Source organism: Callorhinus ursinus, unplaced genomic scaffold, assembly GCF_003265705.2.
Source record: "Callorhinus ursinus isolate GAN/ISIS: 27379988/994484 unplaced genomic scaffold, GSC_fseal_2.0 scaffold25, whole genome shotgun sequence".
NCBI lineage: Eukaryota > Metazoa > Chordata > Mammalia > Carnivora > Otariidae > Callorhinus > Callorhinus ursinus.
The window spans coordinates 15,217,245-15,232,666 of record NW_027397087.1 but is presented as its reverse complement, the minus strand read 5'-3'; the positions used below and the strand labels follow the sequence as shown (position 1 = coordinate 15,232,666).

The 15,422-nt window shown below is 37.3% G+C and overlaps 1 protein-coding gene across 1 annotated transcript in view; it reads left to right on the top strand.

Moving 5' to 3' along the window:
* Positions 1-15,422, top strand: part of CEP152 (centrosomal protein 152) — a 94,993-nt gene that overhangs the window by 21,845 nt on the left and 57,726 nt on the right. The window contains 4 exon segments of the mRNA XM_025884337.2: positions 918-1,118; positions 5,630-5,777; positions 7,438-7,529; positions 8,358-8,521. Coding sequence (XP_025740122.1) covers positions 918-1,118; positions 5,630-5,777; positions 7,438-7,529; positions 8,358-8,521 — 605 coding nt within the window.

The following is a 15,422-nucleotide window of genomic DNA, read 5'->3' as shown; positions in this document are numbered from 1 at the left end:
ACCAAGTGTACTGATTTTCTATCATTAGCATAAACTTAATGGCTTGAAACAATGCATAGAAGTCTGACATGGGTCTCACGGGGTAAAAATCAAGGTGTCAACAGGGCTTTGTTGCTTTTTGGAGGCTCTAGGGGAGAATCCATTTTCTTGCCTTTTCCAGCTCTTGGAGGCCAGTGGCATTCCTTGATTTGTGGCCCATTTTCATCTTCAGAGCCAGCAGTCACTGGTTCTGACTTTCCTGCCTCAATTTTCCTCATTTAAGGACCTTTCTGGATACACTGGGCCCACCCAGATAATCCAGGATAATTGTTTTTATTTTAAGGTCATCTGATTAGCAGTTTTAATTTGGTCTACAGCCTTACTTTTTCCCTTGCCATGTAACATAACATATTCATAGGGTTTAGGGTTTAGGACATGGACCTCTTTTGGGAACCATTATTTAGCCTAGTACACCATTATTTTTCAACAACTGTATAGGTACGGTTTTCAAAACTTTGTTGTAACAAGTGATCGTTGACAGTTTTTATCAGTCTGTCAAGAAACAGTTGTCATTTTTCTGTGACCCAGCAATTGGATTGGCCCCCACACTTGGCTCACAGAGCAATGTCAGCAGCACTGGGACCACTATTTTAGCAGCAGATTCCTTGTCTGGTACCCACATCGCTGTCATGCCGAGAAAAGTCCTCCATCACTCTCCTCAGGTAACTACAGAGTCTTTTTCTCAGTGGATGTTTCCAGCAACTGTGGGCCTGATGGGTCCCAGCTAGGGAAGTCTTAAGGAACTAAAGCCACCATAGGGAGACCCTTTCCTTGTCTATATTCTTCTTAAAGGATGGTTGATTTTTAGCATTACAGTCCATAAAGAGAGCACAGAGTCAAAATACTGTAAACATGGCTATGCTGTGTGTATCTACTAGATGATTAAGAAGTCCAGGACAACTGAAATGGCTCTGGAGAGCCTGAAGCAGCAGCTGCTGGACCTCCGTCATTCAGAATCACTTCAGCGTGCTAGAGAGCAGCATGAGAGCATTGTGATGGGCCTCACGAAGAAGCATGAAGAGCAAGTGTTGTCCTTACAAAGGAAATTGGATGCTACAGTTACTGCACTTAAGGAACAGGTTAGGATGATTTCACATGAGCAACTGTTCTAAACGAGTAAGGCTGGTTATTTTTTGTAACTGATATTTTGTGGTTCATCATGCTTACAGTTGGTGTTTATGAGTAAAACTTAAAAGCCAATGATTTTTAATCTGTGAAGATGTCCTGAAGGCTTAATTTTGGAAATTCTTTCTCTTATAGGATTGGTTAGTACTTTCTCAATTCTCACAATACTAGTCCTTTATTTGTAGAGTATTTATACATACTGTTCTTGTTGCCCTAGAGTAAATCCATACTGAAAAGAGTGAGTGTTCTGGGAGCTGGTCTGAACTTGAGAGGTTGTCCTGGTAGCTTAATCAGTAGAAAGCCTTTCTTGGGCAATTTACCTGTCAGTAAATATTGTCTGGAAGTGGTTCTTGGGAGAAGAGTTCATTTTTGAGAGTAATGTAATAACATACGGAAGAAAGTCTGATCTAAAATCACCGAGATGTGAAACTTGAGCATCTCTCACAGTCTGTATTATTTTTACCCCAAAGGGAATAAAATGTAAGATGAGGGTGACTCAGGTGGTGGGTTTGCTTGTGTCCCAAACCCCAGGTAATCACTTGAACGAATAAGATTTCAGAGTGCACTTTTCTTCATGTAATTTCAGAATTAATTTAACCCAAGGGAAAAGAGCCGAAAAGTAAGATGGGAGGGAATGGCCAATCCCACCACACTTAAAATTCATCCTGATTTGGGTTGTTATTTTCTATTTATATGGCTGACTAAATTTTTCCATGTGTTATGTAGAAGTACATAAGATTATGTACATAAGTACTGCATTATTGCCAGTAATAATTGTATACCATGTTATTTTTATATGTTTATATGAGTTTTTATTAGATTTATTTTCCTAAATATACTTTTTTTTGTATAGAAAAATATTGTGAGTTTGGTGTGGAGGCTATCTGGGGAAAGACAAAGGCTATGCCAAATTATTGAAAAAAATCTTTAGTATTTAAACAAATGGCATTTGAGATATAGTTTTATTTATTTTGGCTGTGTTTGTGTAGTAGCATTAAAGTTAGTTGGAGTTGGACAGTGGTCCTTCTTGGATGACTAGAGGGGTGGAATCTGGTGGCTTTTCCTTGCAGTGTTGAGGATCTCTCCATTCTCTGCTGACTTTGACATGTTACACAGGGGAGGGCTGAAAGAAATTCTTGCTGTGTTTAACCCCTGTGTCCACTCCATTCTGTGTTTTCACCACTACCCCTCACCCCCACCTGCTTCAATAGAAAGACCCTGGACTAGAATACAGAACAAAGTCTTGATTCTGTGCTGACTGGGCTTCAGACCCCTGAACCACAAATTGAAGTTGTTGACTAAGGTCTTTTCCACTGTTATATTCTGTAACTGATTTGATTTCATTTTTTTAAATAGACTGTACACTGATGTTAGTCTCTGGATATAATTGCATAGCTGCTTTGCAAAGTGATGATTCCAAAGTGTTTATAGTTTTTCCTTTTGGGAATGTTTCCTTAGAGTATTTCTTTTGTGCTGTCAATTTGGGATCAGTTGGCTCAGCAGTATTTTTAATAAAAAGACAATCCATATTATCTTAGAATCCAAATTGAGATTCCTGATTAGAAAGTTGCTGTAAAGATCAGCCAGGAGCTAGGTAGAGGTGCCTGCCTATAATCAGAAAAATCTATGAGTGTTCTATACAGAGGGGCTTGATTTCTTAGAGTAGCTGGTAACCATACATACATTCTGCATTTTGCCCCTTGCCCTCTTTTTCTTTATAAAGTTATTGAAGAGGTATATTAAATATTTCCCTTTCATATAAACCCTTTCCTAAGCTCCATTTAGCACATTACTAAGACAAGTAAAACAATTCTTGGCAAGTTGTAAAAAGGTACAAATAACTGGATAATTTAGTAGATGAACTTGAATAAGTTTGCCAATTTCTAGGTTCTGAGCAGCTCTCACATAGTTACATACAGCTGTGTCCCTATGTGCTATAGTGTTAACAGAGTTTACACTACAGTGTTAACAGAGCCGATGTTCACCCGTGCTAGTTACACAGACTTTTAAACCTGGCATCGGCTAAGGCCGTTTATGACTAGACGCCAGGGCTTTGATGGATCCTCTCAAATTGTGGGTATGATTTTCTTTTGGGTGTCAGTAAATGCGTTTTTTTTTTTTTTTTTTTTTTTTGAGAAGACCCACAGACTTATTCAGATTTTCCAAGAGGTTCATGTCTCCCCTTGCAAAAGGTTAAAAATTACTGCTTTATGAAAAACTAGTTCTTGGTGGGAAAGGACTACAATTGTAAACTAATATTATTATGATACTCAGCCAAAGCTTCTTGGGAGCTCCGTGTTCCTTCAGTGACAGAACTCTCTAATAGCAGACCATCTCCTGGACTCTCCCTCCTGTCTTCTGTCTCCCATTCATGGAAATGTCATTTTCTGAGATCTCTGAATGTCAGGTTAAGATCTCTGATTATCTCCTTGATGGTATAAAATCTTTCTTCATTCTGGTCTTCTTGAAATCTGTAGCTTCTGGTGAAGTCGTGGACTTTGGTTTCTATGTCATGACTTTTGCCTGGTCTACTTTCCAACTTTCCTTTAACGTTATATTTAAAGGCTCCACTTGAAACACCTTCTCTTGGCTTAGAGATTCCCACAGACCTCTGTGTGGCCTAGTCCTCATTTCTCTGTGCACTTGAAATCTGTTCAATTCTATTTGCTCCCATAGATTTGGCTATTATCTCTGTCACCACACTTGTCTTGTTCAGTCTTAAAGCTGTCTGCCTTTAACCATCTTGAGCTGAATGTTCTCACTCAAACTACCCATAGAAAAGAAGGAACCACTCATTTTGTTTGTTTCTTGGTATTGAAACTGAGCAGGTTTATGAGTGTAATTGGTTTCCCTGAACTTGTCAACAGGAAACAACGTAGTTCAGTCAATTGTTGCAATATTGCCACAGTCAGCCTTCTCTTTATGTTTTTCAAATCTACCTTTTCTTGAACTTTCTTTTTGCCAGTTCTCAGTCTCTTATAAAAGTTATTATGGCCTCCCCAGCCCATAAATGTTGTCTCCCCACCCCTTCTCACACACACATTCACACTGTCATTAATGTTAGCCCATTCATTGTGTTTGCCATGTTATTTTGGCGCTTTAGAACCATACTTTTCAAGCTGGCCTGGGAATCGGCCGCAATGTGCCAAGAGGTTTGCACTGTTGAATAAACATGGAGCAGTTTCCAGAAGCTTCATTTTGCTCAGAAATTTGGTAGAAAAAATTTAAAGCAGACATGACTACATTACGAAATAGAAGGCAAAATTCACATGAATTTTTTAACTAAAATAGGAGACTTCAGAGTCTTTCCTCCACTTAATGATGCTGTCAGTATCCTTATGAGGTGTACCTTGTGTTACTGTCCTTAAGGCATTATTGGGCTTTAGGTTATCCGATGGATTAGGCCCCAAATGCCTTTTCTTTGCTTCAAAGCCCTTTCTTGATATTCTTTTTACTACTTATTTTCTTCAGGCTTTTTCAGGTAACTTTGGCCAATTAACTTACTCCTGCCTGTCTCATGCTCTGCTTTTTGGGTGGAATTCAGCCTGTGTAATCTTTTTTAAATGAGAAGTGATGATTTCTTCTCCCTAGTCTTGGGACTTCCGTGGCTTATTACTCCCAAACACCTTTTTCTTTTTGAAGAAATTTGAATATATTGTATACGTGCTCCATATTTTTCTATATATCCCCATACAGTTACACATACGAATGCATGCGTGTGTGTGCATGCACAAGTGTGTGCGCACACACACACACACACACATTTATCCTGTCTGGTTTTCTTTGTCATTTATTTTTAAAGGTTGTTTGTTCCTTTGTTTTTGTAGCACTCACTGTGTGTAAGGCACTGCATAGGTACCTTCAAGGAGACCTTATTAAGAAAAATAAGACATGTAAAAGGTAGAAAGAAAAATATAAGAGAGAAACAGATTAAGTATAAAAGAAGTTCAGAAGAGGGAGAGATTATTTTTGGCTGCCAAAGTAGAATGAGCTTTTGGCTCTTCAGAATAGAGCGAGTTTCCATGTATTTATCTGAATCCTTGCTGTCTTGGGATACAGATTCCACGGTTCAAAGTGGTCTGCCTAAATATATGTACATACACTTATACTGATAGTGTAACATGCAAATAGAAGTGTAATATATTTTCTTTGGCTTGAATAGAATCTAATTTTAGAATGTCAGTGTCTTGTGATTGTAGAACAGAAAGGACTTTAGAAATCACTGAATTTAACCTTTATTAGCATAATTACAAAAGAAAAAACAGATGGAGAAGTTGATGACTCACCCAAGATCATAAAAGTTTGTTCTATCTCCCAGTCCTGTGCACTTAACCTTGTAAAAGAGGTGATGCTGCTCTGTGATGATTTTATGTTTGACCTAGAATCCAATTATGTATTATATTTGTTAGATCAGTATTTAATAAGTGATCATGACAGTGACTTCTTGAATACTTTTTCTACTTAGGAAGATATTTGTTGTCATTTGAAAGATCAAGTGAAAGAACTGGAAAGGAATCAAGAAGCAACCAAATTAGAAAAGACTGAGATCATTAACAGATTGACAAGAAGTCTAGAGGAGAGTCAGAAGCAGTGTGCCAACTTCTTGCACTCAGGTGGGTGTCTGGGATGGCCTCTTGCCTCCCCAGGAGGCTAGTATAATATGCAGAGTGAACATAGTAGGATCCATGAGTTATAAAAATCCAGTAAAGGCAGAAAAGATCATCAGTGACAATTTTTTAAACATTGTTATTATATATGTATAAAGGTTTAATGCATTTTCATTAGATAATTTAGAGAACACAGACAAGTACAAAGTAGCAAATACAAATAACCAATAATCCTACTACACAGAGATAACTGTTAATGTTTTTAATGTATTGCCTTCAAGTGAAATTGAACACATACACATAGGTAATTCCCTGCTTCTGCACATAGTGCATTTTTGAAAACAAACCAAAGCTGAATGTACAAAAATTGAACAATAAAATATATGTTAGAAGGTAGGTTTTATCCTTGGGAAGTAAAAATGATTATGAAATCTCATTATATTTTGCTTTTTAGAATCAGTCTGATCATGTATTTCTGTCGTTTTGTGAAATTTCTTTCTTTAATTTTTTTTTCCTCTCACAGTTATGTGGTCAGTTGAAGCTAGGGAGTTATATTTCTGTCATGCTTAAGATTTCTCATATGGTTTCCATGGTATTAAGTTTGAGACATACACTGTTTGTCATTAGTTTCAGCAATACTTTTATTTCTTACTCATTTTTATTGAATGACATTAGAGTAAAAGGCAATAAAATAGTCACATGTTTATGCAAACTATCCTACCAACAAAACTGCCCTGTGTACTGGTGAGTAGCTCCTGCTGTGAAAATAGCTCAACGGTTATTCATGACCTGACATATGAAAGTCACACTTTGGCGTGTAAAGCCAATTCAGACTGTTGGTACAAGGTGTATCAGAGTAGCTTACTCAGAAGTTGAAAGTACTAAAGTCAAAGATTGTCAAAATATGTGTGTGCGTAGGTTTTGGTGGGGGCAAAATTGGCTCATACCCTGTTTGGACTCCCCCCGCCTGTTCATTTTTGTATCCTTGTTTCACATGGTATTACTTAGTGAGCCTTTTTCCTTGCCACTAAAGGCTTTGAAAATAAGATTTTCTTTAGTTGCATAATATGCCATCATTACTTTGCTTCACCATTTCCCAGATGCTCATTTTCTTTTGAGGAAGCCCAATAAAGTCCCTTTTAAGGGAGCCTCCCGTAGTACATTTAAAACATTAGGTTACTGAAGTTTCCAAAGCATGGCCTGAATATGCTTTCTTCACATGTGGAGGTGGGGGTGGTGGAAATAAAAGCATTTCGAAAGAAGCTAAAGGCAGCAAGATGTAGTTTTCTTATTAGAGGGTAGAAATGGGTTCCAAAGAATTTTTGCTTTGGCTTTCTGTGAGTTGGAACGTTATGCTCCTATTAAAGGACTTGTGGAGTATTAAGGTCTGTAGACGTGGCTGATTTGATTCATAGCAAGGTCACAGTAGTCCCAAGTCTTCAACCTCCCAAGGACATATGAGGAGCCATACTAAATGTGTAGACATGTCTTGGAAATGTCTGGACCTCTGCCTTCTGGGTCCCACTGGCTATACCTTCGTACTCCTAGAAAGGTAATGAAAAGGTAATAAAGCAAAACTCCACTTCTGTAACCTCAGTGTTCTTCTGTACATCGTGGGTACTTTGTCCCTTTACTTTTGGTGTACTCTATGACTTTTTCCCCATAGGCTCCGTACAGGAGGTGGCTCAGCTACGGTTCCAGCTGCAACAAGCACAAAAAGCACATGCTATGAGTGAAAACATGAACAAGGCTTTGCAAGTGAGTGTTGCCACTTGGAAGAGACTCTTTGGGTAACTGAATTAGGCAGTGCTTACATCACTTTTCTGAACCTTGGATTTCTTTATAAAAGAGGTAGTTGGACCATCTCCAGACCGGGCGCTGAGAGTTGTTCACAGTCTCACCCACACAGTTAGGTAGTCAAGCGCAGGTCTGTCTTGACAGCAGAGCCAGCCCCGCCCCCCCGGCCCCATCAGTCTGGCTGTCGCCCCCTTCACATGGCGTGTCCTTTCATTTCTGGGTGTGTCCTGGAGATAAGTGTATCTACAGGTGTGGGAGACCTGCAGTTTCACCGCGACTCTCTTACATCTCCTCCAGCGCTACTTACATTTTCCACTGGAGGAACAGTTCCAGTATTACCTCTGCTGGAAAGACATATTTTGCCTTTTCCCACCGGCAGACTAAAGTACAACACGTTCTTGGCAAACCAGTCCACTCTGTCCTCTAGAAAGCCAAAAAGTGCTGCTGTCAGTTTCCCAGCCCAAGGGACACTTTTTGTGGAGGACAAAATGTAAGCGAGGGAGGTGTGAGAGAAGCTCCTTACATTTGCTTTCTCGCTCATTTATTCATTTGTTCGTTCAGTTTACTTGAAAACCGATATGTGCTGGCCTTTCTGAAGTTATATATACACATATATAAAGGTATTAATATATATATTGTACACCCATGTTCATAGCAGCATTATTTTAAAGTTATTTTTAATGTATGTGAAGAAGCATTTCTGCTGATCATTAAAATGAATTTTGAAGCATAGATGAATGACTGATTCTTTCATATAAGAAAATAATTTTCAATAATTTTGTGTTTTAGGAAGAATTAACGGAACTAAAAGATGAAATTTCTCTCTATGAATCTGCTGCAAAATTAGGAATACTTCCAAGTGACTCAGAAGGAGAATTAAATATAGAACTCACTGAATCATATGTGGATTTGGGTATTAAAAAAGTCAACTGGAAAAAATCCAAAGTGAAGAGGTATTAAGAAAATCGTTTACTGTAGACATTAATAGTACTGATGATACATGTAATTGAGTGGCACCAGGCATGACATGACTAGGTGGGACAGAAGGCTTTAGTTATTTCTAATGAAGTATAAATGTCTGAAATCAAAATGAACAGTAACCTCAACTATTGATATTGTACTGTCTTCAGTACCAATAGGCACATTAGTTTCAATAAGGTAAAAATGATGAAGTTAAAGTAAAGTTAAAATATACAGAGTAAATTCTGTGACTGAAGTTATGTATCTTTTATTATTAAGGCAAGGACATATTTATTCATACTGTGTGTTGAAGGCAGGTACATGTCATTTATCAATGGCATGTGAGAAAATAAACATTAATCTTCCCTAGGATCTTTCCTGTGACCTTACTTTTAAAATGGGGATTCTGTCTTTTATACCACTGTTTAACACAGATATTTTAGCAATGTCATGAAAAGGGAGGGCCTTATCGTCCTTGCAGGGACTAATGGGGGAGGGAGTGGGGTGGTAGAAGAGGGAACACATTTTGGTACCATTAAACACTTACAAGGTAAATGAAGGATGGGATGTACATTCTTGAGGCACTTGTGGTCTGGAAGGAGCCATGCAAGGCTCTGGGAGTAGAGTACAGAAGATGAGGATGCAGCTCTCCCTTCCAACAGGGTGTTTACATTTGCCTGGACAGGGAGAGGGAGACATACTTGTGAGCAGCTACGTGCTGTGTGCTACACATTATCCTTGACGAACAAAGAGGCATTTATCCAGTCATTCCTTCCGCTGGTGTAGAAGGACGAAAGATGGGTGTTTGGCAGAGACTGAATTTAGGCTAAGGAGAGACTTTCTTGAATGCATTCAAATGCCAGACCCCCATCGGCCAGTGTCTAGTTTGAGACTGAGTTTACCATCGTTATTGTTCCAGGAGAGTGTTTATTACCTGTTGTGTTTCAGGTATTAAATACAAGTGTATGAATCTCCTGAAGGGTGTGCTCTACAGTAGATTTTAGAAGTTAAGTATTTTAATCCTGTGATTTCGTTTTCAAAATAGTAAAATGACATTCAGAAAATTGAAATCTAAAGTGATGGGGTACTACTATGAAACAAGGTGTTAATTCAGTTTAGTAAGGCTCCATTTATCTGGAGGGTCAATCTTTAGGGACTCTCATCTTGACAGATTACAGCTGTAGTCCAGAAGGAAGCTAGGATGCAAATAGCACAACTAGCATATGTGGTGTGTTTAGCAGGAACCACCTTCAGGCTCTTATCCCAGGGCCTTATTGACTTAGATTTGTTTGTATCCGTGAGTTCTCTGAGTTCCTGACTGCGGAGTAGCTGGGGCAGAGGGCTGGGAGAGGTAATACCAGTGTTTCAGTCTGCTAGCTCGGCGTTAGCTAGGAGAAAACTACAGGAACTACAGCTGTGATCTACCTCAAAATGCCTACAGTCATGATCCTGAGTTTTGAGGAAAGCCTTCATCTTTGGTTAGTTAATAAAAGCAAAAAAGGATGTATACGTTATATTTTTTAGACAGATTTACATAAAATTTTGAAGTTAAAATGTAGTTATCTGGAAAATTTACTGCTGTGAATGCCTTGTTTCCTGTTCATGCCAGATTAGTTCTAAATGGCTAGTGGAAAGAGCATGGTGTTTAGACCCAGATTTTGTTTTGATTTGTAGTTTTGCCATTTATCACTAGCTTTGTGATCCTGGGCAAGTTTCTTGGCTCTTCTGAACCTGTTTTCTCATCAGGTTTTTTCTATTAAGTAGATTATAGATGTCCCTTGGGGGTTAAAATGAGGATTAAAATATAAAGGACCTCATATAATATGTTCTTGCATATATTAGGCATTTATTTTTAATTTTTTAAAGAATTATTAGTGCACAAGTGGGGGAGGAGGGGCGGGGGGGCGGGGAGGGAGAGAGAGAGGCTCTTGAGCACACTCCCAGCTGAGCATGGAGCCCAACAAGGCTGGATCCCAGCACCCTGAGATCGTGATGAGCCAAAATCAAGAGTTGGACGCCTAACTGACTGAGCCACCCAGGCGCCCCACACATACTAGACATTTAATTGTTGATAGTTATTCCTATTATTATCTAGTAGATGATTGGTTAAAATATACCATTGATCCAGTTTTCATATTAATTCTCTTTAATTCAACATATACTTCGTAAAAGGTTTTTGGTCCTCATCTCAACCTTGAGACATCAGATCTATATCTTCATTTTAGGGTTGGGAAAACTGGAGCTCAAAGGGCTGAACTTTTTTGCCCAAGAAGATGGACCATTAGCAGCAGAACCAGTCCTTGAGCCCAAAACTTTACTGTAAATCTGTTGGTTCGTATTTACATGACAGTCAAACCTTTTTACTTTCAACTTCATTCTTCCTTATGTCTTGTATTTTAGATGGTTAAAGATTCAGTTCATCTCAAAAAAGATTTTTCTCCAGTTTGTTATTACTTTATTTTAATTTGAGCTATAATTAGCCTGGGAATTTGGAAAATAATACATACATATGTTATATAAAAATAATATATATATGTTTTATTTTTTCAAGTAGACTTACTTCATCATGATATATACTAAAATGTATTCTGCTTTTGCCCTTGATATTTAATTAGTACTCATAGCCAAAATCCTACCGTAATATAAAGCACATTCCTGTGGATATATCCAACCCGAGACATCACGTCACTATCTTGGTAAAAGGATTTCCGCCACATTCAGCTGGGAAGGTGGAGAATAAGGACGGAGTGAGTGGTCATTGAGATTCAGCTAGAAGACATCCTGTAAATCACAGGATTAGTGAAAAAAGGTTTAGCTTGTAGTGGTCCCACCCACCAGCAGTTTAATAGATAAGAATTCAGCTTTGAGGAAAAAGTAAAAATATTTATTCGTAGATCAAAGTGAGAGGAGATACAGGAGAGAAGAGATTGTACCTTTTCTCTGCTGGATTGTGATTCTTAGAACAAGAGGAAGCCACAGTTTTCCCAGTGTCGAGAATTTTAGTTCTTTGTTGACTTGAGCTGCTTTCAAATCACTGACCCAAATATTAGCGGCTCCAAGCTTTTATTCTCAACTACCACCTCCCTCAAGCTACTGCCTAGTAAATTTTAAGGGTTTAGGCTCAGTGTTCTATTTCACATTCATGGAATTTGAGTAGCTAAATCTGCATGCAGCTTGCAGACAGCTTCCCTCTCCCTTATTATAGTTGGCTGCGAAGTTCAAATAATAAACATTTAACAAGTGGAATGCCTTTTCCCTTTGGTCTTCTCAGCAGGCTTCATAAGGGACTACAGTTTATTTGGACTTAGGGGAACTGACTTCCATGGGGCTCAGCAGGACTGGTCACCACTGCTGACTTTTTCCCTTTTGGGAAAGAAGAGAAAATTATTTTAGCAAGCACTTTCTCTGCTCTCTGACTTGGCTCCCTCTAGGAGTACATGATGTGCTATTTTAGTGGTCAGCATTCAGTAAGAAAAGAAATTAGGGATGCCTAATTTGTTAACTGAGCAAAATAAGCCTTCTGCTAAAGGTTCACCACATCTTACGGCACATGAAGATGCATTGTAATATATACTTCTTATGTAATTTTATTTCTGTGAATTATATTTTTTATCTTGTATTTCTATTTCTGTGTAAATAGGAGTGGTTTAAGTAGATGAGATCTGTACAGACATATTTACACCATATCTATTACCTATACAGATGTTGTGTGTATTGATAAATATATAGTGTATTGTAAGGAACTCCTTTTATAATATGTTTAAAAAAACCCTAATATTTTATTCATTCTCCCTTTCCCTGTGTCTCTCTGTATGTGTGTTTGTGTTCTGAAACTGAAGAACAGTAAAAATTAAACTCAAGATACTATTATTTCTCTTTTTAGAAATACCTTTTAGTTTTTTAGAACAATTTTAGATTACCAGAAAAATTAGTGCAAAGAATTTCCCTATACTCTGCACCCATTTTCCTCTATTAACATCTTAACACCAGCCTGGAACCTTTGTTACAATTAATGAACTAATATTGACGTGTTATTATTAACTAATGTCCATAGTTTATTTAGATATCCTAGTTTTTGCCTGATGCCCTTTTTCTGTTCCAGGATTACATCCAGGATACCACATCACATTTAGGAATCATGATTCCTTAAGTTCCTCTTAATTTTCCTTGTTTTTGATGACCTTGACAGTTTGAGAAGTACCGGTCAAGTATTTTGTAGGAAGCCCCTCTTGGAATTTGATGTTTCTTTTATGATTATATTTTTCTCATGGGTTTTGTGGAGGAAGACCATAGAGATGAGGTGCCATTTTTATCACATCATATTAAGGGTACATACTATCAACTATTTCTTTTCAAAAGTAACTTTTTCCTTTATTATGGAAAAATTAGAAAATACAGATTAAGAAAAGAGAAGAAAAGTAAAAGCAACATCATCTTATTTCACCTCCCATGAAGAAAACCACTTTTTAACATTTTGGTGTGTAATTTCCACATTATCTGTTTTGTATATTTCTAAAAGATAAAATAATATTGAATATATTGTTTGATAATGTGTTTTTTAAAATTATATTCTGAAATCTATAGATGACAATAACCATTTTTGTGTATGTTTACTGATGGATATGTGGATGAAGGAACTACAGTAATACACTTTAATTTTTTTATGATAAGTAATGCAATATTATCACAGGCATCTTTGTAGTCATGTCTTTATGCACATTTTTATTTTTATTTATTTTTTAAGATTTTATTTATTTAAGAGAGAGAGAGCACAAGCAGGGAGGAGGGGCAGAGGGAGAGGGAGAAACAGGCTCCCTGCTCAGCTCCCAGGACCCTGAGATCATGACCTAAGCTGAAGGCAGTTGCTTAACCAACTGAGCCACCCAGGCGCCCCCACATCTTTATTTCTTTAAGATGTGGGTGAATATCCTAAGAGGTGTGCATGTATTTGAGGTTTTTGACATGTACTGCTAAGCAGCTCTGTAGTTTGATTATTACCCACATCATATGGCAATACCTATTTCTGTGTGTCCTAGCCGGTGCTGAGAGTTTTCCTGTTTAAAGTTTTCAACATCCCAAAAAAGAAACCCTATATCTACATTCCTCATTACCCCTTCTTGTCCTCACAGCTCCAGGCAATCACTAATCTACCTTGGATTATCTATGGATAATCTATGGATCTGCCTCATCTATACATTTCTATACATTTCACATGAATGGAATTGTATAGTATATGGTGTTTTGTAACTGGCTTTTTTCACTTAGCATAATGCTTTCAAGGTTCATCCATGTTGCAGCTTGTATCAGTGCCTCATTCCGTTTTGTAGCCAAATAATATTTCATTGTTTGAATATATATCACCTTTGACTTATTCATGCATCAGCTGATGGACATTTGAGTTGTTTCTACTTTTTGGCTATTATGAATAATGCTAGGAATTCTTGTGCACAAATTTGTGTGGATATATATTTTCATTTCTCTTAGATATACAGTGACCCTTGATCAGTGCATAGGTTAGGGACCCTAACCTGCTGTGTGGTTGAGAATCTGCATATGACTTTTGACTTTCCAAAAACTTAACTGCTAATAGCCTGCTATTGATGGGAAACCTTACCAATAACATAAGCTGTCGATTAACACATATTTTGTATGTTATGTGTATTATATATTTTATTCTTACATTAAAGTAAGCTAGAGAAAAGAAAATGTTGAGACAATCATAAGGAAGAGAAAATACATTTACGATACTGTACTGTATCAAAAAAATATCCATGTGTAAGTGGATCTGTGCAGTTCAAACCCATATTTTTCAAGGACAACTCTTTATCTGGGAGTGGAATTGCTGGGTAATGTAATTCTATGTTTAGCATTTCAAAAAATGGTCATACTGTTTTCCAAAGTGGCTTCACCATTTTATATTCCCACCAGTGATGTATGAGGGTTCCAATTTTTTTATATCCTTGCCAACACTTGCTATTTGGCTTTGACTTGCTAATGATGTAGTTTTTATTTGATGGCTAATTATGTTGAACATCTTTTACTGTGTTTATTGTCCATTTGTATATCTTCTTTGGAGAGATGTGTCTTCGAATCTTTTGCCCATTTTAAAATTGGGTTGTCCTTTTATTGGTTTTGAGAGTTCTTTATGTAATCTGAATACAAGTCCCTTGTCAGATATATGATTTGTAAGTATTTTCTCCTGTGGGTTCTCTTTTCACTTTCTTGATAGCATCCTTTGAAGCACAAAAGTCTTTAATTTTATGAAGTCAACTTAACATATTTTTTCTTCGGTTGCTTGTGCTTTTGATTTTCTGAGAAACCATTCTCTAACCCCAGGTCTTGAAGATTTATACCTATGTTTTCTTCTCCAAGAGTTTTATCTCTTACATTAGGTCTTGGATTCATTTTGAATTAATTTTTACTATATGATGTGATGTAGAACTTCATTCTTTTGCACGTGAATATCTAGTTGTCCCAGTACCAAAATTGTTTTGACATCCTTGTCAAAAATGAATTGACTCTAAATATGAGGATCTTTTTCTGGACTCTCAATTCTGTTCCATTGATATATATGTCATTATGCCAGTGCCATACTGTCTTGCTGTAGTAAGTTTTGAAATTGGGAACTATGAATTTTTCAACTTTGTCTTCTTTTTCAATATTGCTTGGGCTATTCTGGGTCTCTTGCATTTCCATATGAATTTTAGGATCAGTTTATCAATTTCTATACAGAAACCAGCTGAGATTTTGACTGGGGTTACATATAGTCTGTAGATCAAGTTAGGGGAGTATTGCAATCTTAGCAATATTGGGTTCTGATTCCTGAACACAGGATGTCTTTCCATTGATTTAGGTCTTCTTTAATCTCTTTCAGTGTACTAATGTATTTTGTGT